The sequence below is a fragment of the Excalfactoria chinensis genome, chromosome 3 (assembly GCF_039878825.1).
Source record: "Excalfactoria chinensis isolate bCotChi1 chromosome 3, bCotChi1.hap2, whole genome shotgun sequence".
Lineage (NCBI taxonomy): Eukaryota > Metazoa > Chordata > Aves > Galliformes > Phasianidae > Excalfactoria > Excalfactoria chinensis.
The window spans coordinates 62205219-62230454 of NC_092827.1; the positions used below are offsets into that span (position 1 = coordinate 62205219).

The window sequence follows — 25236 nt, forward strand, 5'->3', positions numbered from 1 at the left end:
CAAGTATCTCCTAACTTTAGAGAAATATTACTTTCAAACAACAGTTCCTGCATTCCCAAAGTAAATGGCAAACTGGAAGCTATTTAATATAAATTTAGCAGATGCATGTGAGGGAACTGCATTAGCTGTCTGGGCATTGCAAGATTCTCAATTAGAAAAATGCTGAAACCAGACTTAAGTCTACCTAAAAGTACAGTTAAATACTCTCCTTTTTCCCCTATGAACAGTGCTTGCAGAAGTTGGTACCCTTTTCATCACCTTGCACGTTGCTACAACCACAAACGAGCAGACAGAAAACAATCACCAACAATTCAGGTTCTGAGAAATTCCAAACTTGCTTTGTTCAACAGCAGTGTGTTCTCCCCCCTGCTTGTAACACCTGCTAAGTCAGTTCACTAAGCTCTGCTCCCCCTCCTGCAGACCAATCAAAAATAGTATCAATCTTAAGAAGTAATTCAACCTCTTAGAAGTACAAACTAAATTACGACACATTGACCTCCCGCATACTTCCTAAGTTTTAACAAGAACTAGTTTCTAACTATGAAGCCTGCTTTTATTAATTGTTTATTTATTTATTTTAAACTATAAGGAAAAAAGAAATCTCTGTAGAATAAATACTAAAAGGCTGGCCTGAAATTAACATGATAGTTATAAGCACAGGTGCTTGGCATAAGATGGATTAGATAGGATTGGCGCAGAAACAAATTCAATCAAAAAAAAGTATGACACCGCATACAAGTAAGCCGTGTAAGCCAAGGGAGAACAATGAGGAAATTACATTATTAAAAGTTTTTATTTAGGTTTGGTCAGTACAGGTAAGATAATATTGGAGTCACAGAGCAATATGCATAAACAGGATACAACAGTTCTTAAAAACTGAGTAACTATGCACACAATTCATAAACATTCGGTCACCTAAGGAGAAAATGCACAGATGTATGGTGGGAAAAACTGTAATTAACACTGAAACTACTAAAGGACTCCTTCAGCAAGTCCATCTTTTAGTGATAAAACTACTGTACTGGGCAAACTTGGCAGTCATAAACCCACAGCTATTATGACAAATCTCGAAGGTGGTGTTAAGTATAACAGTATGAGTAAGAATGCCCTTACACAGCACAGGTTCTAGATATACACAGATTTGTACAGACATCATTTATGTTATACTTTATGGAAATAATTTCCATTTCAACTTCACATTAACTCATATAAAAATAACTTGAGCTACACAAATGTCCTTTTAGCAACATTCAACGTAATTAACTGTTAAAATTCCCAAAGTGGCAGAGGTATTGAAGCAAAAAGAAATCCACAAAAAGGCAAAAATTGTGACAAGTATGCACTAATTTAAACGGCTTCTGAACAGTATCCTCTCCCAATTTAAATGACACTGTATAAAAATGCTGCAGAAAAATGTTACAAAACTGAACCCTGCACATTTACATTGGAGTCCAAACCATTCTGGACATGTCGAGAACCCGTAGTTCTGTTACCTTTCACGCTTACTGTTTTCTCCTCTTGAGGATCATGATTGGAGTCTGTGTCATTTGAATGGTGAGTGAGAGAGTTTTCACTGCCAGTGGGAGAGTCTACACTTTCATACCCAGTACTGAGCTGGTTTATGTAGCTACCACCTCCTCTACCAGTTCTATCTTCAGAGTGGTTGGACAGCTTATTACCATTCCCTGGAGAAGCTGGGAAGTCATCTTCTGTGCTGCTACCCTCCCTATAAAATCCAGGCCCAGACGTCCGCTGATGGGAGGAGCTACCATTGCTTGGTCCGTTAGCCAGACGGCTGCAGTCTTTACCCACAGCCTCTCCCTGGTCTGTAGGCTCAGAAGATGGAGTCCTGCTGGTACCTGGGTTGGAGGCCTGGGACTGCTGCTGCTGGTACTGCGCCAACTGCTGGCGAGTCTCCTTCAACTGCTGCTGAAGCACTAGAATGGTACTCTGCATACCCTCTACCTCCTCATCAAGTTGGATGATGAAGTCATTCAATTCTAAACAAAGAAAACACATGTGTTGCAAATACTTAATAACCCACATATAGCTTGAATGTCAGACAAGAAAACTTAAATCCTGTAGCAATATTTTATGCTGAAGTTAATCAACTTTTTCAATCATTAGATATGCACACCATTTTGATATCCTGCCTCTGAAGGAAATGTTAAACTGTCAACTATACTTTTTATTTTTATGACTTGGAATATATGAGAGGAAATTCATTTCTGGACAAGAAGATGCACAGAAAGCAGCTCAATTCCAATAATTCCTATTTTGCAAGTAGATTCTAACATATCTACTTTTACTGAAGTGCAGGGCATTGCAGAAATACTGTAAAAGTGATTGTAAAGCTTATCTGCATGTGATAGCTCTGAATAATCACAAAAACCTACCCAGTGACACAAAAATTGTAGGCACATGTCAAGGAAATGTCAGCTTTGGCTGCTTCTAATACATTTAATCCTGTGTAACATGACACAAGCAGGAAGGGTAAAACTTCTGTTGAATTTACTATCAACAAAAGTTAATTCCACAAAGTTCTTATGTACAGAAGAAAAAAATCTTTTACAACTGGGACTGCATTTTGGACCATAAAGAATTTGACCTGAAGGATAAACACGGCAGCCTGAATTCAACTGCACATTTACATAACTGAGCAAGTAACATGCAAACTGCTTATGGCTGTAAAAATCAAAATTAAATGCCAGTTAGCATGGAAAAAAATCACTAGGAAAATATCAGGATTATCATTGTCATTGCTCATATGAGGAAGAAGTCGGGGCCTAAAAACATGGTAGTTCTGCAGTTTACTTCACTGCACTCAAGAGCAAAAATCGTTAAAGAAATGTCTACGTTTGCTTTGGTTATGAACTAGGTAAGGTACTTACTAAGTTTATGAACAGTAGCTACTAAAGCTACTTGCTACTAAAAAACACCATATCCTTAAAAAGAAAAACCAAACAAGGTATATTAGACAAATGCTAAATCGCATCCATGCTACCTTACAGACGCCAGGTGCGAAACAAAGATACCTGGGTTTAATTAATTAGCTCCTCTCAAGATTTAGTGTACTAATCAGATATCTATTGTCTAATCTACCAGACTACAAGTACTTCCATCAAGCATCTCAAGGAACACAGAATCTGTGAATTTTCTGTTTAAGATTTTCAAAACTTGCATTTCCCTGCCATTAAAAATGTACAAGATGCCAGAGTTTACAGCTAATTCGAATTTACAATGCTGTAAAATTTGGATCATGAATACAAATATGGAACATTTTAATTAATCTGAGTTGCTTAATCAAAAACTGCATCTTTATTCTTCTTACATTCTTTTCTTCCCCCCCCCCAAGTAATTCCAAAATAAGTCAGTTAACAAGCTTTCTGTTTTCAGTGCATGCTTACCTTAATATCCCACGTTAAATAGCAAGACCTACAAAGTCTAGTTTCATGTTCAAATCCTGCATTACAAGGAGCTGCAAATCCCACCAGTAGTCCAAAGTTTAGCCCCTGTTCTAATTTTTGGTGGCATATTTTTTTTTAAGACTACCAGTAGAGACTTCAAACAGTCATGTTTTACTTTTTGCCACAATTAAAGGGCAGCATCGACTTTGAAAAGTACCCATATCATCAGAAAATTAAGCTAGCAGAAGTGCAAGGCAACTTCTATTTTCTTAAGAAAATCCCTTACCATCCTGACTGCTTTTAAGTTCCTCACTATATTTCTTCTGTAAAGCCAACTCTGCCTCAAGCTGTGCAATACGTCCTTGGGACAGCTGCCTTCCAAGCTCTTGATTCTCCTGGATAAGCATTCGACACTTCGCCATTAACTTTTTGCCTGTTTGGCTGCAAAGGAAAGAACCAATCTATCACAAATTGAATACAAAACCTTCTGTAACCTTCCTCAATCACAATTACAGACAAAAAGGAGATACAATTTCTGCATGTCACAATTCATGGAACATTATGTCTCAACATAATTGTCATAGCAGAAAATCTCCCTATATTACCACATGCTGTTCCAGCGTCAGTTGATCTTCTGTTGGTGTCCCATAAAGCTGAAGTCAAGTTTTATTACTGCAAACATGAACAAGCATTGTTCTTTTTTTGATACCAGAAACTGGATTATCAGCCCACACAATCTTGCATGTGCTAATTCTCAACTGAGTTAAGTGATTAAGGATGTGCCTTGCAATTTTAAAGATTAATTACTGCATTAAAAAAGTGTGTAAACTAAACTATTAACAAAAGCCTTTTCCCTTTATCACATGAGTAAAACTAAGAACAAAGTTGTGGAAAAATATTAAGAAAATGATCATTATGTTTATAGTGACATCCACTTTCCCTCTGAGAGGTTAGGACATTCTTTTGAATGCTTAAGAGTTGCATGTCTGCTTTTCAACTCAATTTGTATATCTGACAGCAGCGTACAGTGATTCCTATAGTCAGCTTTTGCTAAGCACATCTTAGATGATGAGGAGAAAGTAAAATGCAGTTAAAAGTTGGCAGGAAATTAAGGAAGCAGTAACACTCATTTAGAATGACAAGTTCAGATCATAGATGTTTTAGAATACCCAGTTTCTTTGAGAAGTGGGTAGAAAAAAGTACTCTGAACTGTCAAGATTTTGTCTGCTAAATAGGTAACATCACATCTTTAATCATCACGAATAAAACTGTACTGTTAAGCATTATAGGAAGTAGTATGCAAATTAATATATAGGCAATGTGGCTGACTCCATAAATGAGGAAGAGTTCAAAAGTCCTTCAAAAACTGTCTGCCAAACCCAGAATAGTGACCACAATCAGTTCTTTTACAAGGCTCAGCAACACAACGAATCTGTCTATTTCTACAGAAGCATAAGCCCTGTAGCAAAAAAATATATATATAAAAAATAAAAATATAAACCATGAACAGGTTTGTTGTGAATTCAAGGGCAGGATTTGCATTACTTTCCAAGAGCAAGAGGGTCATTTAAGTTTTAAGTGACAAAGAAAGAAATTTTGAGGATTAAAAAAAACAATAGGAAACTTCCACTACTGTGATTCACAGCCATAGTTTCTTTTTCTCCTGCAACCAATACAAGCAACAAAAAGAATTGTAAATAGTAATTTTCTTATCAACTACCTTTTAAACATTAAAGCCTTAAACAATTTTAAGCTCTGCAAACTCTGCCTCACAGAACATTTTCCAACTGACTCTCCCAAATCTCTCAGAAGGGCTGCTCCAGAAGGAATCTGGCTGCATAAGGTCCTGGAAGCCTGCAATTCTGCTAAAGGCAGCAACCTGTTTTCTTTCTTGATGTGATGTCCAATGTCGGGTCCTTGAAGTTTAAATTGTGTTGAGCTATAATACAATCCATGTAACACAAGATGCAAGTTTTCTTAGAGATGTTCATTCTGTGCAAAGCAGCAGGACCACTTTGGAGATGACCAATGTGATGCAACCCCAAAAGCTTTTAGGCAGATGTGCATTGATTTTTAGGCATTTGCAAATCCTTGTTACTGTATTCATCATTCACTGCAAGTTTAAGGAGTTCACAGTGCTGAAGTCATTTACTGTTTTTTCTCTCCACAAAATGTCACCTGCAGAATTAGAAGTACCAGGTAGCCGGACATTGGGACAGTTTTAAAAATCTCATCAGTTCCTTCATGTAATTCCTGCCAAAATGTAAAGTATTTATTACCTGTATAGAAATTTGCATAGTTACCTATAATGCTATTTCTTTCCATCAAGTTTTTTCCAGATGTTCTGAGTTAGCGTGGCACCAAGTAGCCTTCCCTTGCAATTTACACAGAACACAACACATGCAAGAATATCAAATCCAGTAGCTATAAAAAGTAATTCCTACTAGCTTTAAAACTAAAACTTGGCATTATTTCCACAAATCCACTTGAACATACATGCAACAAAACCTGGAAGAATTAAATGGTTAAGTTTCAGAAAGCCAGTGTTTGTTGTATTAATCTTTTTGCAATTGGTATTACTTGTTTTTAATTCAAGTGTACGTTGTATGTATAATGACATTTAAAATAGCTTAACATAACCATTCCCTCAATCGTATGCTCTTCTATTTTTCTCCCTAGGCATTAGCAAGGATTATAGTGTACACTCTTATCTTTGGTTAAGGTCCAGAACTAATACTGCTTAGCGCTGCAGTCAGCATATTACCTCAAGAACACACAAAGTTGGTGATGTGAATAGAAGCATCGGCTCTTTTAAATACTAGGTCAGATACCATGAAACAGATACCATGAAATAAGAGTGGTTACATATAAGGAAAAAGAATTAAAACCAAGAGGGGGGAAAAGGGCAAAGAATTAAAAATTCTATAGATGCTTTACATGATTTAACCATTTCTTTGCCCTTTCATAAATATTAGGAAAAAAAAAAAAAAAAAATCAATAAAATCATGACCAGTGATGAAGATAGCTTCAATTCTATACCAGGAAATAAATCTATATCTTCTCTACTCCAACTACTGCATATTTAATTATGCACATTCACACCACTGTGACTTAAAATTATATGATGCATATTAAAGCACAATATAGCCACAGAAGTGACAAAAAATTGATACCTTCCTTGTTTATCAGGAAACTGGTAATAGTTACTTGTGTCTCACTTAAAGAGTCTGAGAACTTGAGGAAACCCATCAAGCTGTAATTAATGGCATTTGAATCATTTCTGAACCCCAAGTAAAACAAGCAATCTACATGGCATGACTCTATCAGCACATTATAATAAGCTTTACAAATGCCTTGGCGACACATTAACAGTTTATTAACGCAAGTCTTACCTCTGTTTTGATGCTAGATCATTAAAAGCTTAGACTCTGCTATAGCAAAATAATCCCAGATGCATCACTTACAGTTTTTCTAGATGGTTTTCCTTTGCTGTTAAATCATTACTCATGTAAAAAAATAAATTTGCGTAAGTACGCTAATCTTCAATCCCATATTAATCCATCTAAAGCACAGGTGATACTTTTAAGTTAAAAATATGCAACATTACCTTAGTTAAAATCATTGCAAGAGAATACATCACCTTCTGTGACAGCTGAATCTTTTTAACTTAAAACTGCATTTTTCTAGAATCAGTCATAGAATATCATCCAACTGACGTGAAAAATCAAAACCTTGGTTTACTAGAGCTCAATTTGCCAAGATAAAAAATAAATATACAAACGCTATACCAAATCTGAATTTCACTTTACACACCTCAGATCTGCACTCCCAGCTGTCCCCTGTTGCTACTCTTACAAATAACTTGGGACAACAGAACAGAAGCATCAACAGAGTAGCAAAGGTTCCTTCACTGATTCCACCGAGGAAAATGCATGCATTTAACTTGTTGTGCTTTGTTAAAATAGTGTCTTTTTTTGTTTGTTTAATTCAGAGAACGAGACAAAGCAGAAACAACAACCTGGTTGATTCTCGTTCGTCCCAGGAGTTTCACAGTACAACAATATAACCGATAGTGTTCCTTGAACTATATATTACAACTATTTCAAGGCACATTTTATATATAAGTGCAATACAAAAAAAAACAGGTGTACAAAGGAATAAAAACACCCCACAACACTGAAGACAGCTGTCATTGTGTGCCTTCCATATAGAGCATTTGAGATCAGTTAATATAGAAGATCAAAAAAATCTCATTTCTGCATGAAAACATGCAGTGTAATACTTATCACAACTAGTTTTTCTTATACATGCTAGTTGTGATGAAATATATACTGTTTCCAACAACTTTAAACCTGCAATTAGATAGAACGTATGTTCTTGTACAGTCCTAATTTTGAGGCGTCCACAGCATTACCAACCATCCAGAACAGTTCATTATTTAGCAACATTGACTTAAGGCTCCGTCAGGTGTCACAGAGCCCAAATGCTTAACAGTCAAATGTGTACACTACCACTGACGTGATATCAAATAGCGCTCTCGTGGCTATTCAAAACTGGTTAGCAAGTAAACTCTTTAATGCAAAATTCACCTCATCGAGTTTTGACCCAGCAGTTCAGTGAACCAAGCAGGAAGTCCACAGTCTTATTGGAAAACTGACTTAGTGTCTCTAAGTCACTAGGCTCAAGGTTAAGAGCGAAGCATATTCCACTTCTACATTTTACGGGAATTTTGCATGTTCAATTCATGATTTATAATCTCTAGGTTCTTTCCTCCAAACTGTCTGTAGACACAGTGTGCCACAGACTAAAGACTTCTGTTTTTCCCTCTATTTTCTTCAAATAGAACAATTTTGCAATGTCTACGTGTTCTAGAAAATATTTTTTTTTTCGGAGATGGTAATTTCTTCGGAATAGTCCGACGCCGTCAGGCCTCTGAAGCAAAGGGGGAGAAAAAAGCTGAAACACAAGGTTCATCTGGTAAGTTTTACATTAAGCATTACAAGCTGGACAGTATAAGAATGTGGCTTTTGCCTCAAAACGTCTGAGTCTTGGTGTGGAAACGAGTACTTGGCTGTCCCACCATAGCATTCTCGTAGTGGGACTGTCAGGGAAGTCTTGACTGGGGAGTATTTGTTTTGTTTACCTATCAGGCGTAAATTTCCAGGCACTCAGTTCATTTTGGGCTTGTTCCAGTTTGTCTTTAGTCTGTTCCAGTTCACCTTTCATTTTTAGGAAAAACAAGTTGATGGCTGGGTCCACCATTGTTGATCGCAGTTGGGCAACACTAGGCTGCTGGACTTGCTTGAGGTACTGAATCTGATTCTGCACAAAATAAGAGAAGAGATTTATTTATACATCATTCCATACATTTATGATCATTTAGACAGGATTAAAAATAGTTACTCCAAAGATGATTGAAGAAACTCGCCTTCTTACAACATTCTAACCTGTTAAGGACAGGATAAAGATAATTTCTGCCCGCCTGTGCCCTTACCAATAAGCACATTCACCCAATCTCCCAATCAAGCCAAGATCTCCAAAGCAACTTTCAAGGCTGATCTTTTTATTTTGTTTCAAGCAGTTTTCTATATATCAGTCAACGTTTGCCTGAACACTGTAGTTCTCCCTTTCTTTTAAAACTGCTTATATGTTTTCAAATAAAAATATTCATAAAAAGAGTTGCCTGCTTAGAACAGATGACTTGATATCCACATTAACTTCAAAGAAAGTTATTCCAGAACACCAAAGTTAGTGTTGGTAATATCTTTACATAGCTTTACTGCAAGGTGTTTCTATATGACTGTGTTTTTATAAGTGTGGTAACTATGCTGCAAGTTGTCACCTTTTTCTTCTTGTTTTTGAAGTGGTTCATTTAGAACCACTCACATCAATTAAGTAAGTTTAGACTGATTTGATTCTCTTGCAGTAAGCAAAACCCTGGAAGCAGTCTTATATTTGCTCCTGAAATTTGGATAACAATTTCTGTTGAATACAGTGCACTTATCAAAACTTCATTATATTTATACTGGATTAATGTATTTTTTGAAAGTTTCTTAAATCTTCTTTCAGCTAAGTAAGTAAAATCATCTCGGCCTGCATAGAAACTACTCATTCTTAAGTTCAGTTTATGATGCTCCTCATCTTAAACATTTCTTGGTCACCTAGAGGTACGTTTACACAAGAATAGGAAAACATTAATTCAAAGTCAGGGGTCTGTCTTCTGCTGCACACAAATCTCCTCATCAAGTCAACAGCAGTAGTTAAAATGAGCAACAGTACAAGCCATTACCAGCAAAATCAAGGGAAAGAGTTAAGCCGCCCCCCACTCCTCGCTTTGCTTAGAACACAACACAGTCAATAGCAGTCAGCTTAACCACTTCCATGGAAAGCTTTCACGCAGCAACAATGAAAAGAAAAGTGTAAGTATAAACAATATATATATAGTATATAATATATATATAGTATAAACAATAGTTTAATTTACAAAAAAATGTGTAGTAGTGACCTCAGAGTCACTTACAGGTTTCGGAAGATGTGGTTTAACTTATGTACCAAATAACACCAATACCTGGATTCTTTTTCAAATATATGTGATTCTAAAGCTACTGAAATGGATTAAATACTTTAAACTGATGCCATATTCATTCGATGCAATCAAAATATAAATATTTAGCTACTCAGGAAAAAAAAATTTGAAATAATAGAACTTCTTAAAAACAATTAAGTAGACAAACTTCCATGTATCCAGAAATAGAAAGGGAGTAAAGCACCAAGTAAAAAAAAAAAAAACTTTCAAGAAATATAACAGTCAAGAATCCATCCATATAAACATTACTTATAAAAAGGAAGCCCAAACTAAGATTATCCTAACATTTCTTGTATAGAATTGCATCCCCCACAGAAATTTCACCTCACTGAATGCACAAAGTTTTGCTCATTTACTAAGTTACTTAACTTAATGATATTACAGAGTCATAGATTGGCTGGGTTGAAAAGGACTACAACGACCATGTAGTTTCAACCCTCCCTGCAACGTGCAGGGTTGCCAACCACCAGACCAGTCTGCCCAGAGCCACATCCAGCCCGGCCTTGAATGCCTCCAGGGATGAGGCATCCACAGCCTCCTTGGGCAGCCTGTTCCAGGGCATCACCACCCTCTTTGAGGAAAAACTTCCTCCTAATATCTAACCTAAACCTCCCGTCTCAGTTTAAAACCATCCCCCCTTGTCCTATCACTATCCACCCTGTAAACAGCCACTCCCCTTCTGTTTATACACTCCAGTACGCTCCCTTCAAGTACCAGAAGGCCACAATGAGGACTCCCCAGAACCTTCTCTTCTCCAAGCTAAACAAGCCCAGTTCCCTCAACCTTTCTTCTTAGGACAGGTGGCTCCAGCCCTCTGATCATGTAAAGCGGTACTATATACATACCCACTTCAGCATTCTCTTTTCATGGAGGACACTAAGTTACACACATTTTAGTTTTGGGTGGACTTTTTTTTTTTTTTTTTTTTTTTAAAGACACTGCTTTTCACATTCTTGAAGCCCTTCAGCAAGGCTGTCCAAAGATGTCCAACAAAGAACAGACACTCTGACATGAAGAACTTAAACAGAAAGCAAGTGCTTGACAAGAAGCACAAGTCACCTAAGTAAGCATGAGTATGAATACTTTGTGTAAGGAAGAAGTGGAAGGGAGAGAACTTGATAATGAAGAAAAACCAACAGATTTATAACCTAAATCACAATAAAATTAGTAATAAATACTTTCACAGTACTACAAATCCATCTGCACCTATAAGTCTACGTTCATTATTGCTATCTGTGCCGCAGGAAGAACTACTGAGTAGCAACAACTTCCTAATGCCTGTCTACCACAGCAGCTAAGCAGCAGCTTGGGAGTGGGTTAAAGCCTTTCCCTAAAGTAAGTCATCGTTTCTGCTAAAAGTAAAGTTCTATGGAGAGACAATAGTAAACACTTTACAATACTTTACCTGTCCTTTCCTACCTCCCATTAGCAGCAATTTATTATTTTTTTGGGGGGGGAGAGGGCAAGGTAAAAAGCTGTGAACAATGGGGTATTTGAAATATTAAATCTGTAAACCACAAAGCAGTCCTTTAAGTAGTCCATCTGAATTACACAAAGTAAGTTTGCAACACCAGTCAGACTCTGTAAGCTCCTACCTCAAAGAAATCCATATACTCTGCGACCAGACTTGGAACAGGGCACAACAGAGAAAGGAAGCACGCACTCAATTACCATCGTGTTCCTCTAATACTACAATCATAACTATTATTATTAAACAGTGATTGCTACTTGGACATACAAGCCTGCAAAGCTTCAAGAACACTTGAAGCTGGTGACTTTTAGAAGCTAATGAGATTTTGCTGTGTTTTGTCATTAAAATGAAAGAAGAGTGAAAATTAAAAGAGAACCAAGACAGAGTCTATCACATCCTATTTTAAAACAGGACCAGTGAATTTTAAATAGCAAAGTGCTTTATACCTTCAAAATCAGAAAAATCACTAATGTCTATAAACTATTACTATATGAATATGGTGCAGTACAGTATTTTACATTTTCTCCATTTAAATTTGCAAGACTCGAATGTGCTAATTTTGCACAAATAAAGCCTGCCCCACCAAATACATTAAATATATCTATATATATATATATGACCAGTAGGTATTATATAGCAAATAATTACCTCTAATTTTTAAGAAACTTCACAACACAGACACTGAAGATATGATAGAAAAGGTTCACATACAAATAACTCAGTGTCACAGGAATACTTTGTATATAAATATGGATTTTAAAACAGTTAACTGCTAAAAATTAAGGAAGTTACTTTACTGATATGTTACTTAACATATTCATTTATGATGTGGTGACTAGTTTTTGTTCACTTATTTAATGATTTAGCAACTTATAGCTTAGCTTTACAGCTTACATGTAATGATTTATTTTGCTACTATCACCTTCCAGGGAAAATTACATCTGATAACACAAGCCAAGAAATCCCCCAATGCTTCTTAGAACTACACGCATGTTCGCCTCAGGCTACACTAGGAGGAACACTGCCAGCAGGGTGAAGGAGGCCATTCTCTCTCTCTACTCAGCACTGGTGAGACAACTGGAGCACTGGGTTCAGCTCTGCACTTCCAAATAAGAGATACAGGCCTACTAGGGTGAAGCCAATGAAGGGTTATACAAAGAACAAAATGAAGAGCTTGAAGCATACAAGCAGAGGCTGAGAGATCTGGGACTGTTCAGCCTGGAGAAAAAAAAGGGCCGGGAGGGATCTTACCAATGTGCATAAATACCTGGTGGGGGGAGTAAAGAAGGCGAAGCCAGGCTCTTCTCAGTGATGCCCACTGAAAGGATAGAAGGCAATGGGCACAAATTGAAAGACAAGAAATTCCACTTGACTGTAAGAAAACACTTTATACTGTGAAAGTGGTTGAACAGTGGCACAGGGTGCCCCGAAAGACTGTAGAGTCCCCATTCCAGGAGGTACTGAAAACCTGTCATAGCTCTTAGTAACCTGCACTGAGTAGGTAGTCTGGACTAGACAACAACCACAAATCCCTCTGAGCTCCAGTGATATATATATATGTTTATTTATTAACCATTGCAAAATAAGTTTCACTCCTTCACCTGTTGCTTTCCAAACAAATACTTAGTACAGACTAATGTATGTCATCTTACAGTCTTGGGAAAGTAAAGCATACAGGGCTAAGTCTTGCACTACTTGCAATACCTGACAGCTCAGGGCTCCTACAGAAAAGAAGAAAGGAAGGCTAAAAGAAGGAAATAACAGAAGTGACAGAACTAGTTATTGGTCTTTCAGAGAGCTTATATTCTTCCTAAGAGAAGCTCTCACGAGTATGTTACAAAAACTAGCATTAAGAAGCTTTTTTACAATCCCCTCTCAGGAACCACCAATTAAAGTAGCAGGTACAAATGAAGTTAAGAAGATAATCCAAAACCATTAGAAGTCCCAAAGTGGCAACGCACTGTTTCAAGAAACCAAAACAAAACAGAAAACCAACAGAAATAGAGGAGAGAGAAAAAAGTAACAGTAACAACAAAAGCATTCAGTACAAAGAAAATTAGAAATCCAAGAAGCAGATCTGACACATTTCAAAAGGCCTCTCTAACCACCAAATGGATGCAGAAAATAGTTATGTGAATACAGCACAGACACCAGCCTGAAAAACTCTAGATAAAATCCAATATACTGAATCTTATCCTCAGGTTTCAATTTCTTCCTGCATTCAGAGATAGTCAGAAGTAACATTTGTGGTAAGTATGTACAGTAAGCATTGCAATGCTCTTCCAAGCATAACTGCTGCTGAAAATCAATCAAAATAACCAATGTTAAAAAAAGAAAACATTACAAAACACTTTACAGAATGTTATTTACTAATTTTGTGAAAGCTTAATACCCTGCCATTTTTTTAAGCACAGAAACTACAATGCTACTGATACATGAAAAATACAGTGTAAGTACTCTTCATTAACTCCTGTAACAGCCTACAACACCTCTTTCTAAATACTTACAGTACACTCTTGCATCTCCTGTTCTTTAGTTGCCAGCCTCATGACCAGAATATTTTCTCTTCGGGCAGATTCTTGCTGTTGCTGTTTCAGTTTCTCTTCAGATTCTCTCAATCCCGTCACATCGTTAGCTGATAAAAATCAATAAAACAAAAAGCACAGGTTTTAAAGCATCCTTTCCTAAGCATTTTTTAAAGAAAGCTTAAAAAAAAAAGCTGACAAATTCATAGGCAGCAAGAGAGTTAAATTAACTGTGACTATAAGCATGAGCAACAAAAAGATCAAAGTATCATTAAGTGTTTGAAAAGGCTTGACTAAATTCCATTTTAAATACACACATCCTTCCTTACTATTAAACCTGAAAACATTTCCATGCTTTATATGGGAATTAACTTTTGATTAATTAAACAACTGTTCCATCCTTCACCACTACTACCTGCACTATGAAAGTGGGGAAGCTGCACTCTCCTAACATTTATAACAAATTCCACGTCTAGAATTGTGCCATGTGTGATCAGTTCTCAAAGTGGTTTCAACACTCTGTGTGCGGACAGTAAGTCAGCAGAGAACTTCGGAGATGACCCATCAGTCACAAGTATGACTTCAACTGTCACAAGTTAACATGTGAAATATGGAAGAAGGCCACAGTTACAAGCTGTCCATCCAAACCAGAACACATGTAAGAGGCCTGATACAAATAGAAAACATTTACTCTGCTACCTGTCAAATATAAAATGACTGAAAGCTGGAATAATTAAGGATGGGGCTTTTTGTGTGTGTGTGTGTGTGTGTGTGTGTGTGTGTGTGTTGTTTTTTTTTATTGTAGACAACTACTAGACCTGCTTTAAGTATGAACTATAAACATCAGAACTTGCTTCAGATCTATTATTTCTAATTTGCTGTTACTGCACATAACAGTACTAATTAATAAAGCACATAATGGCAGTAGACAGAAGATGTAACAAGAGAGGTAAGAGGGAACATCTGCTTGGACTGACAACAACAACAACAAAAAAAAGACTCCTTCAAAATTCCTGTTGCCAAGATTTTGGATATTGGGATTGCTAAGGTGAACAGAAAACAGGAAGAGAGTCTCAAACTGCTCACATAACTTTTAAAACTGACTTCAGACTGGTAAATCGGAACACTTCCAGAAGGTATTCAGACCTTCTCTATTAAGAATAGGATGAAGTTTTCCAATAGTCTAACTTTCAAAAGACTGAAAAGCAGCCCAAAGTTTAAAGACTACATAAAATCGACATTCAAATTGCTCATTCAAACCAGTCAGATCAATAATCAGTTGGGTATTCATCCACAGTATTTTGATAGAGGCAAGCTTTTATTACTGTGAGAATTCTGACAATAGAGGTATTTGTAGGGTTGTGTTTTTTTCCTAAGAGTCCATGTTATTGACAGCCTCACAAATGCAAAAGCAGAATTTTGAGAAGTCATTTAAGATTGGCAAAGAAAAAGAAGTTGCTTGAAAAACTGGGGAAGTCTGAAAACTCCTACTGGGAAAAATAGGGATTTTGCTTAAAAAAAAAAAATAACATGACATAATACTTCTGGTGAATATTTGTTAATTTTTAGCAGTAACATGACATTATTTGACCACTGTGCTTTACACAAACATTCAAAACATTGAGGCAGCTCACACAACGTTGAAACTTTGCCTACTTACAATTAAGGTCTGTGTACTTGCCCTCCAAAGCTTGCACATATGCTTCATACTGTTTCCACCTATTGCAGAAAGAAAAACATTTTTTTCTGAAGCTGTTTATTAACATCTAATTCCTAAACTTTTAGCTCATATATTTACAATAAAATTAGAAAATGTCCAGAGGTAACCACATAGTTGAATAAAAAAACATTTTATTGAAAAATGTAACTCCACTCTGCATCAGGAAAGGATAGAAAAGAAGTTCTTTGTTACTACTCAACATTTATATCTTAAAAACTACTTAATATTACTACTTAATATTTTTGACAAACACTAGAATCAAAGACTTATTACTTAGTTATCTGTGCAAAGTACCCAGGAAGCCTCTTATTCTCAAAGCAGAACAATGCAAACAATTCTGTAACAGAGGCCATAACACAAGGATAACACCCAACTGTTACCAAGTAAACAGGAAAGCAAGTAGAAGTATATATCAATGGTACGCTACAGCCTGCAGTCTAGGTTAAGCGGTTATTCCAGCTCATTTAAGGCAAGACCATACTGGCAATATTTACTGAACAGCCAACCAATTAAATAACTCCTTGACATTATGCTGTTAAAGTGAGCCACCCAGATTCAGAGAACCTCACACTGAGAAACAGCACTGCATTTGATATCAGCCACCAAATCAATAGCAAATAAAGCCTACAGTTAAGTTTACCATGACATGTCTGATCAACAAGAATGGTGCATTGCTGGTTTTTGTTCCTGTTGCTTTTCTTTTGGTCCTTTCTGTTTGGTTGTTGACATTGGGTTTGAGTTGTGTTGTGTTTTTTTGTTCTTTGGGTTTTCTGGGGGGAGGGGAGAAGGGAGGGGAGCACAGGAGTACTACTAACTGCATGTCTTCTTGACAACATTATGATTTCACAAGATAATAAGCTTTATCACTAGAGAAAGAGATGGTTTCTCTTCCCTCCCTCCCAATCTGCCCTTTCCCTCCCCACCACTCTATGCCAGAGTCATATCATAACTACTTCCAAACCTACAATACTACCTCCAAACTATAAGATCAGGATGGTTTAATAAACAAGCAGTCCAGAAATGGCCCATAAAGCACCTGGATCTATATCAGTATGTGAGATCACATCACTGAAAAACACAAAAGCATGCAGAAGATCTCCTCCTTCCAGCAGTAAAAATAAAATCTCTTTAGCTGAAGTAGCAATGAGCATGCATTCAATCATTTAAGATCTGCAGGAGAGCAACAGCATTCCCATCAAACCCTTAAACAGAGTGTTTCAACTGCTTTTAAATAAAGAACTCCTGGATAGAAACAAAGGTTTCATAGTTTGACCACTGCAAGTATAGCATTCACTCAGAACGACAGCTCTGAAAAAGGGAAACTGAAACAGACCACTAAATAGCAAATACAGAAAGAACCTGTATTTTTCATGAATTAATTCCATGAAAGAATAAAAAAGCAAGCCTTCAAATACAGATGCAGCGTTACTTGGCTGAGTTATCTCTCACAGCCTGAAAATAACAGCTCTGCCAAAACTGTGATCTGTTGAGCTATACAAGGTGAGCAAAATCAAAGCCCTGAAACACAAGTTAGGCAGATGTCACAGACCACAACCAAAAAGAAAACATATGGCCTGTGGTCACCATGCAAGTCAGAGCCACCATCTCTAGGTCACCTCTCAGTAAGTCCTTGCATTTAAGCAAGAACTCGATTCCTGGAAAAGAACACAGACTGTTATTAGAACATGTCATGGATTTTCCAAGTCACACGACTACCAACTCCTCCAGAAAAGTGACCTTCAAGACAAAGTTATCCATGCTTTGTCAAAACAGATGAAACCTGGCAAGTATCGCAGCAGCTCCTCTCCAAGTATGTTTAAGAAACTGTACAGAATAATCCTGTGATCAACTCACAGACAGAGAAAACTCCAGCCATCAAGTCAAACTCCATCCAGTCATGAAGTTCAAAAATCAGAAGATTTCTGCTAAAGCAGCTTCAATGTTTGTACACGGATGTGGTCTCAGTAATTCTGGTTCAATTACACATCTCAAACTCTATTCCAGCAATCAGATTTTTACCTCCCTTCGGGCAAACCAAAAAGCTAACAATTACAAAGACAAAGATCCAAAGCAGTTTTACCTCATACAATTAGACCTCTTTTAAATCATTAAAACAATCGACTAAGCTAAAAGCATCCAAACAGACAATGAAATAACAAGTTTACAATTATTCACGTGAAACAAGTAGTTCACGGGCCCACACTGAAGGTGGATCAATTCCTTTCCAACTCAATTTGCAGTTGCAGCTCTTTTAACTACAAAAATACCTGATGCAATGCAGTATTAATCAAGACTTTTTCTTAAAGTCAAAATATTTACAAATCATATCAACAAAGCATTTCTTGAGAACATTTCAGAAGCCATCCTGAAGGAAAAAAACAGCACTGAGACTAAGTCATTCCAAAACTGGCTGTCTGTCACACTGAGTAGAAGTCAGTAAAAGCACTGTGTTTCACCCACTGCTTGAGTAAATACAGATACTTCAACATCATACATACTGACTACTAAGCTAAACAACCCAAGGAAATCATGTAAGTTTTTTTAAGCTATAACTACAGAGTGCTTTGCTAACATTTTCCTGGCTCTTCCCCCTTCACAGACTGACAGGAGCTTCCAAGCGCCTAACCTACTGAATAGGAGAAGGGGAAGATAAAGGGATGATACCACAATGCATGAAGGAAATGCCCCAAAAGCCAGACAAGTCCTGTTGCTCCTGTTCACTTTTAGTCAGTGGAAGTGACAGCAATCAAGCCTCAATGACATGCTTTGTGGAAAATATTAGAGAAGTTTCAACACAAAACAGCACATAAGTGACAGTAAGTAAGTGCAGTAATTGCCAGCTTCACATGAAGTCATCAACAAAATCAACATTAGTGTAAATCTTTCACATACATACCAAATCAAATTTTGAAGTGTTTGCAGGACTGCTGAATGCAAACAAAATGGACATGGCCAGAAAGGCACTTCAATAAAGACAGTTACTCTCCCTAAAGCAATAAGGCCTTTCTGAGAACAAAAATTGTTTCATCTACATTAAGATGATGGCAATAACAACACAGCTGTCATCAGTCCATTCCCTCCTGTCTCTTCATCCGCTCAGTTTATTTGCTCACATACTTCAGCTCCTTGAGCAGATTCCACCATGTTCTCCTTTAAATAAACAACAGATATCAACTTCTTCTATAGCAGAGAGTAATCTAGAACATCCCCAGAGATATTTTTGAGTATGGAAATTTCTGTTCAAGGTTCCCAAGGCGTAAACTTTTTCTCTCAGAGAGTGCTCAGGCACTGCAATGGCTGCCCAGGAAGGTGCTGGAGTCACCATCCCTGGCAGTGTTCAAGAGGCATCTGGATGAGGAGCTATGAGATATAATTTAGTAGCTCGTGGTAGCAACGGTAATGGGAGGACAGCTGGACTAGATGATCTTGTAGCTTCTTTCCAACATCATGATTCTATGATTCTATAAACTGCTGAATACCAAAGAAGCATTTTTCTGTGTAAACAGCTTACCCTTCACTACCAAAAGAACAGATATCCGAGGAGTTAAACCAGAGACCAGTTTGAAACATACAAAGAATGACAACACTGATCCCAGTGGAATAAAAGCGCCAGCTGCACTGGACCTGTATCCTTATGTTGATACATAATTTAGCCCTTTAAACTCATCCACGAAATGGCAACATCTAGCCATCTCAGGAGACTGCAATAATGCAAGTAACTTACAATGTACAAAAAGTCAAGAGCTAAAGCTTTCCAAAATGCACAAACTACTCCAGCAGGTAAGTGACCCACAGATTATCAGTTCACTTAGTTCCTTGTTTATCAATCAGGAAATTCAGGTGCACGGACTCTGTATAACCGTTGCTCAATCTGTTTCTTTAATCAAGTGGTCCATATGACAATCATTGATTTGTTTTCCACGGCAACCCTTGATTTTCAGTAAGATGAAAAACATAGCTGGGCTCTTCTACATGCAAGTTCTATGTGCTAATCTTGTTTTTGGCATTTTACTGTTAATACCCAAATGTGCTGAGAAGACAACTGCATGGACCAGGAGAGTCTAAAACAAGTAGCTTACTTCTTGTGATGGTTAAAAATAACATGCTATCTAGCAAGGAACGTATGCAACCTTGACTTCTAAAGTAGTAAGTGAAGACAAAAACAACTCCTACTTATGCATTAGAAAACAATGCTCAGGACTTTGAGGGGAAACGCTTTTTCCTGAAGGACACAAACTACATATAAAAATATTACTGAGTGTGAAAGCATTAAAGAGATACACTGTGAAAATGCTGTATGTTTTCAGAACAAGAGTGCTGAAAACCATGGGAGAGGTAGGTGACAATGAAGTGTTGCCATAGGAAAAAAACAAACAAACTGATGCTTTACCTTAGGATAAGTTCATCTCTAGGTAAAACCTTAAAATCTGCTTCACTAAGGCGAACCTGTGGAGCAAAAGGAGAAGCACAACTTAACAAGTTATCATGACTACTTGGGGGAAGGGGGAAGGTCACAAATATTTTTTGAACATACCTTCTTTGGGAGAGGTTCTTCATTCGTCATTGTGAACTCTGAAAGGGGGGAAAAGGAGTGTTAGTTTAGTTACTACTGTGTATGAAATACTCAGTAAGACACCTGCAGTTCTACTCTTAATTTCTCTTTCTGACATTAGATTACTGAAACATTGACTCCACACAACACATAGCCATAGCACAACCAAGACAAGTTTACTGTTGTCATCGAGATACAAATCTCTAAGGTCCCTTCCAACTCGCACGATACTGTGATACAAAATCAGGGGACTTCTTTTGAGCAGTTAGCCAAAGCTTTCCTTAGCATCTAAAAATGCTGCCAGTAAAATGTTTTCAACTTACCTAAGAACAAAACATCAGACCTTGTTAATTTAAATAAATATAAGCAAAGTGGCATTTCCTGCATGTCCAAAACTACTTAATGCAGTGTTTCACAAGGAAGGGGATAACATCAACTAGAAAAGCAATTAACACTACTACTTTAGTACCATTTTAGAATAAAGCAAATTATTTCAAACGTTAACTGTAAAGTTTGGGTTACATTATGTGCTTTCAACTCTTACTTTTAAGATTATGATAAATAAATATTAAGCAGTATTATTATTAAAGCCCTCATGGTTATTTTTAAGGAAGGCAGTGTGTCAGTTAATGGCTTGGGTAACTATCAAATTCAATTCATCCTGTGTGCATGTACCATAACAGAACTGCATTTGTGCTAAGTTAAATATTCACACTTCCTTGAGTTACTAGACATGCTTTCTTACCTGCAAATAGAGATTTGTTTATTTTTAAATGAGACAGCATTAAAAATCAAGCCCACAAAAACCCTTAGACAGCATTAAAGCATATTTAACAAGGAAGCCGAAATTCTTTAGAGGCATGTATCTTTGCAATGTGCCTTCCAATAGAAAGCTGCAAACAGTATTGAGATTTGACAACTTTGTAAAGCTGCTGCAACTCACATATACTCAAAAAAGTACATGGCCAACTCCTCAGTCATGAACACAACTCCATGAAAACAACACACTTCAATTCAAAGAACTGGTTTCAAAAGGACTCGCACAAAGCACCTTTGGTATATTCAAAGGCACTCAGGGAACTAATTGAACTTTTACAAATCCTAAGGGCCCCATCCCTGTCAATAATACAAATACACGCCAAGTGAAGCACAACCGCTGCACCTTACAGAAACCTACTAACTACCAACAAATACACAGAGCTCCATTCAAATAAAGTTTCTTTTTCTTTCAAAGAAAACCCTAAGAAGACAACAGGCAGTGCACACAGAGGAAACAGAGTCTAAGCCCTTCATAAAATAGAAACTGACATCAGAACCCGCGGGAATAGCTCTAAAAACATGTAGTAGAAGCATCTCACTGATGAATGGCAGCTTCCTGTTCGTAGCCTTCATGACAGAATTGAAGTGCTTCCCCAAGATAGAACAGTCCTCTCCTACCCACTCCTCAGTGCTTTAACTTCTGGCACAGCTCCTGATTCACTTAACATGTACCTTGAATATATATTCAGGAGGCTAAATACGAACTCGATGGTGCTCAACTCACTCATTCAAACTAATACAGAATAACTTAGAGACTGGAAAAAGAATGCTAGCGACCCCTGTACTTAAGTTGCCTACTACTTCAATTACAATCTTCCTAAAAAACATTTAGGAATCTTTTACTGCTTCCGTATTCAGAAGTTCCAGCCTTGAAAACTTCAGCACCACTGCAGTCCCTGACAGAGAGAAGCACAATTTCCTATGTTCAAGAGAACTACAATTACAGTTAGCGCCAATTAAATCATGCACAGATGATGCAGTTATTTAATCGCAAGTTCCTCCAAAAAATAAAAGCAGCGTGCAAATACCAAAAAAATAAAAAAGCTAAGTCTGTCCAAACACTTGGCGGCTCATGAACTCTGCAGCAGCATGTAACTTAGAAGCACTTGAGTGTTGCAACAAGTGTGGAGAAAATCTAAGTTTGATACTCTAAGGCTAGGCTACCTTGCACATCCAGGGTGAGCACAAGCTCCCAGCACTCAGCTCTCTTCATCAGCAGCACACCAGGCTACTCACACCTCTACTCCAACATTTACAGCAAAGCTAACTCTGGCCGTCTGTTGAAGATCCTTCAACAACAGTGAGGAAGATGGATGCTACAGGCCACTGCACTACAGAAGGCAGTCTTACTATCAGCTGTTATCATTTGCAGTGGATAGACAAAAAAAACACCATCACAAAAAAAGTTTACTAAAAGAATCCAATAAATTACCTCAGAAAACTTAGGTTGACTGCATATACAGATAGATAACAGCGCTCTTTGTGTATATGTGAATTTCACCTCCCAACTCCCATGCAAGCATCCACTCTAAACTCAACTCAGTGGCTTCCCAAGTGCTGTGCAGTGACGCACTCTATCGCTCACCCACCCTCTGAAAAAGAGCTGAGCTCTCTGCCACAGTTTGGAAATGTTTTTCAAGAAAACATCAAGTATAATTTTCTGTAATGAACAAAAAAAATGAAAATAAATTGAAAACAGCATTCTCATATAGCCCATTCTTAAAGTTTATTTACACGATTAGCAGCTCAATCATAGCACCCCAGCTAAGCACTTCCACAACTGTTTGGGCAATGTCAGCTGTTACTTTCTCTGCATCTTCTCTATTTAAAGCTACGCCCCGTATTCCACGTTCTCACGAGTATTATCAGAGTCCTCACAGAATTTCATCAGGGTTTTAATGGCAATTTAAGCACAAGATGTCCAAAATTGAGAAAGCGCTTTTGGAAGCCCTAATAGCCAGCACAGCTTTCACTGAAAACTTTTATCAAGCTGGGGATTTAAACAGAAAAAGGAAGTCAAAGAAGCTAAGTAGTTAAGCACAGACATGAGCGAGCTGCTGCTTCCCTAGTTATGCTTTGAGTAACTGCCAGTTCCTTTAACGATACGTAAATAAGCGTTGGGGGGAAATCCCTAAAAAAGCATCTAGGCTTCCGCGAGAAGGGCAAAAAGGTACCCCCCCATCTCCACACACACATACATACACACACACACACGTACATACACTTCACGCTCCGCCGCGGGATGATTTCACACCGCCTCGGCGCCCGCCCCCGCCCCTCCCCTCCGGCTCAGCCCCACCTTATGCGCCGAACCCCGCGGCCCGGGCCCGCCGCAGCTGCAAACCCCGCGGCCCCCCCGGCCCGGCGCGGCCCTACCCGCCCCCTCTGAGGCGGACGGCGCCGGGGCGCGGCGCGGTCGAGGGTGGGGGAGGAGACTCCCCGCGGGACGCCGGGCCTCGCACAAAATGGCTCTACGCGCTTCCGCTCCACTCCCGCCCGAGGTGAGGGCCGGACCTCCAGGTGCCCCGCCGCTCGCCGGGCCCCGCCGCCGCCCACGGCGAAACGGCGCTCGCTCGTCCACTCACCTCCCGCCAGCGGTGCGGAGGCCCGCTCTCTCGGCAGCGCGCTCGATTGCCTGGGCCGGACCCGTCACATCGAGGGCCGAACGCCGCCGCCGCTCGTACTTGGCCGTCCGCCGCCTCCCGCGCCCGTCGCCGGCTCCGCCGGGCCCGCCGCTCCGCAGCCGGGGTCGCCGCCGCGTTCCCCCCGCCCGCGCGTCCCCGCGCGCCGCTCCCGCCCGCTCTTTATTTGCGGATTCTCTGCGCTACAAAATGGCGCCCAAGGAGGAAATGAGCGCCCGGCCGCTCCGCCCACCGGCCGCCCCGCGCCACAGGGCGGCGGCTGCGCGCGCAACACGCGCTGCGCGGCGGGAGCGGAGCCGCCGCAGTGACCGGCGCGGTCGTGCCGACTCCACTGGCGGCGCGGCCCCCGGCGGGTCCGGCCCGGCTGCTGAGAGGCTCCCCTGGGGAACGCGCCTCTCTCGCGGAAGGCGGCGGGCTGGCTGGGTTCGCTGTAACCCTGCGGCTGCTTCCTCGGTTATCGGAACGTTGGTTTAAAAACCGTCAGTTAAACGGCGGAGGGGCGGGACGCGCGTTTAGCGCGGGGCATCATGGGGCGGGCGGAAGGATACCGCGGCCCGGAGGGATGGCCCGCGGTGGAGCTTCTGAACTGCGGGATCTCGTTGGGATCCCCTCAGGCTGCGTGCTGGGAGCTCGGGGTTCTCTGCCGCTGCCCGGCTGGGAAAAGAAAGCTTTCGTTCGCTGCTGTGTTTGTTAGCGTCACGGAGTCACTGGGCTGGAAGGGGCTCCTGGAAGTTGTCAACCCCCAGCTGAAGTCGGTTCTCTGCGCCTCGCTGACTGCTTGCTGAAGGTGTGCTAGAAATCCAGCCTCGTGGCTGTGTTAATTGGTAACAAAGCGTTGGAGGGATTCCAACGTACGTATTCCCTATTCTGTATTTATACAGGGAAACGGATGCTTCTGAGTTAGCGATAGAAAGGCCTTGAAGCCCAAGGCATGCATACAGAGATTTGGTGTGGTTACACAAAAAAGCAAGTTTCACGTGAGTGGTGACCCCAGCAACACAAAGCTTGAGTTCTTTGAAAGCTTTATCTCAGATCTGAGCTAAAAAACAGGGACTGTGATTGCGCTTTGGGATTTCCTGCCCTGCTTCCTCCACAAATCCTTGGCAGGTGTTTGCTTTAAACATTGAAGATGAACACAAAGCGATCACAGGTGTTAAATACTGGACTAAATACTACGGACTTCAACCAAACTGGCCCAATTTTCTCATGCATTAATTTAAACACTGCAATGCTAAAAATGCACATAATGCATTTTGGAGCTTTGCTTTGTGCTCCTGTTATAAACACACTAATATCTGCACTGAGTTGTGTGCATAGTGGGGGGGTAGCTGTAGTAGCTTGTTCCTTGTTTCTAGGTGATGTGATGACTCCTAGCAGCACTGTTGGCACACAGCTCAGTGCTTGACTGCAAGGCTTGTGATACCACTGCACACCTGTGAGTTGCTGCATGCAATGCAGCGGTCAGGAATATATTCACACCTGTATGTTGCGGAGCATCTCCTCAAGACATCACC

The 25236-nt window shown here is 39.3% G+C and overlaps 1 protein-coding gene across 2 annotated transcripts; it reads right to left on the bottom strand.

Annotated features, from left to right (window-relative positions):
• Positions 1-770: 770 nt before the first annotated feature.
• On the bottom strand, positions 771-23805 carry WTAP (WT1 associated protein). 2 transcript variants are annotated; one of them, XM_072333624.1, is made up of 8 exons: positions 23666-23805; positions 20244-20281; positions 20100-20155; positions 15650-15708; positions 13972-14099; positions 8551-8729; positions 3694-3848; positions 771-2000 (listed from the first exon to the last, which is right to left on the bottom strand). In XM_072333624.1, exons 2-8 carry the CDS (start codon positions 20271-20273, stop codon positions 1417-1419), a joined length of 1191 nt encoding a protein of 396 aa, XP_072189725.1. In that variant the 5' UTR covers positions 20274-20281; positions 23666-23805; the 3' UTR covers positions 771-1416. The 2 variants fall into 2 exon arrangements, 1 of the variants encoding a protein (XP_072189725.1); XR_011903246.1 differs by having other exon boundaries at positions 777-2000; positions 7997-8729.
• Positions 23806-25236: the final 1431 nt, after the last annotated feature.

Coding starts and splice junctions, on each gene's coding strand:
- WTAP (XM_072333624.1), bottom strand. CDS start 20,273: ATGACGAATGAAGAACCTCTCCCAAAGAAG. Junction 14,100..15,649: donor CAAGTACACAGACCTTAATT/GTAAGTAGGCAA, acceptor GATTTTTATCAG/CTAACGATGTGACGGGATTG. Junction 8,730..13,971: donor AGGAGATGCAAGAGTGTACT/GTAAGTATTTAG, acceptor TATTTTGTGCAG/AATCAGATTCAGTACCTCAA.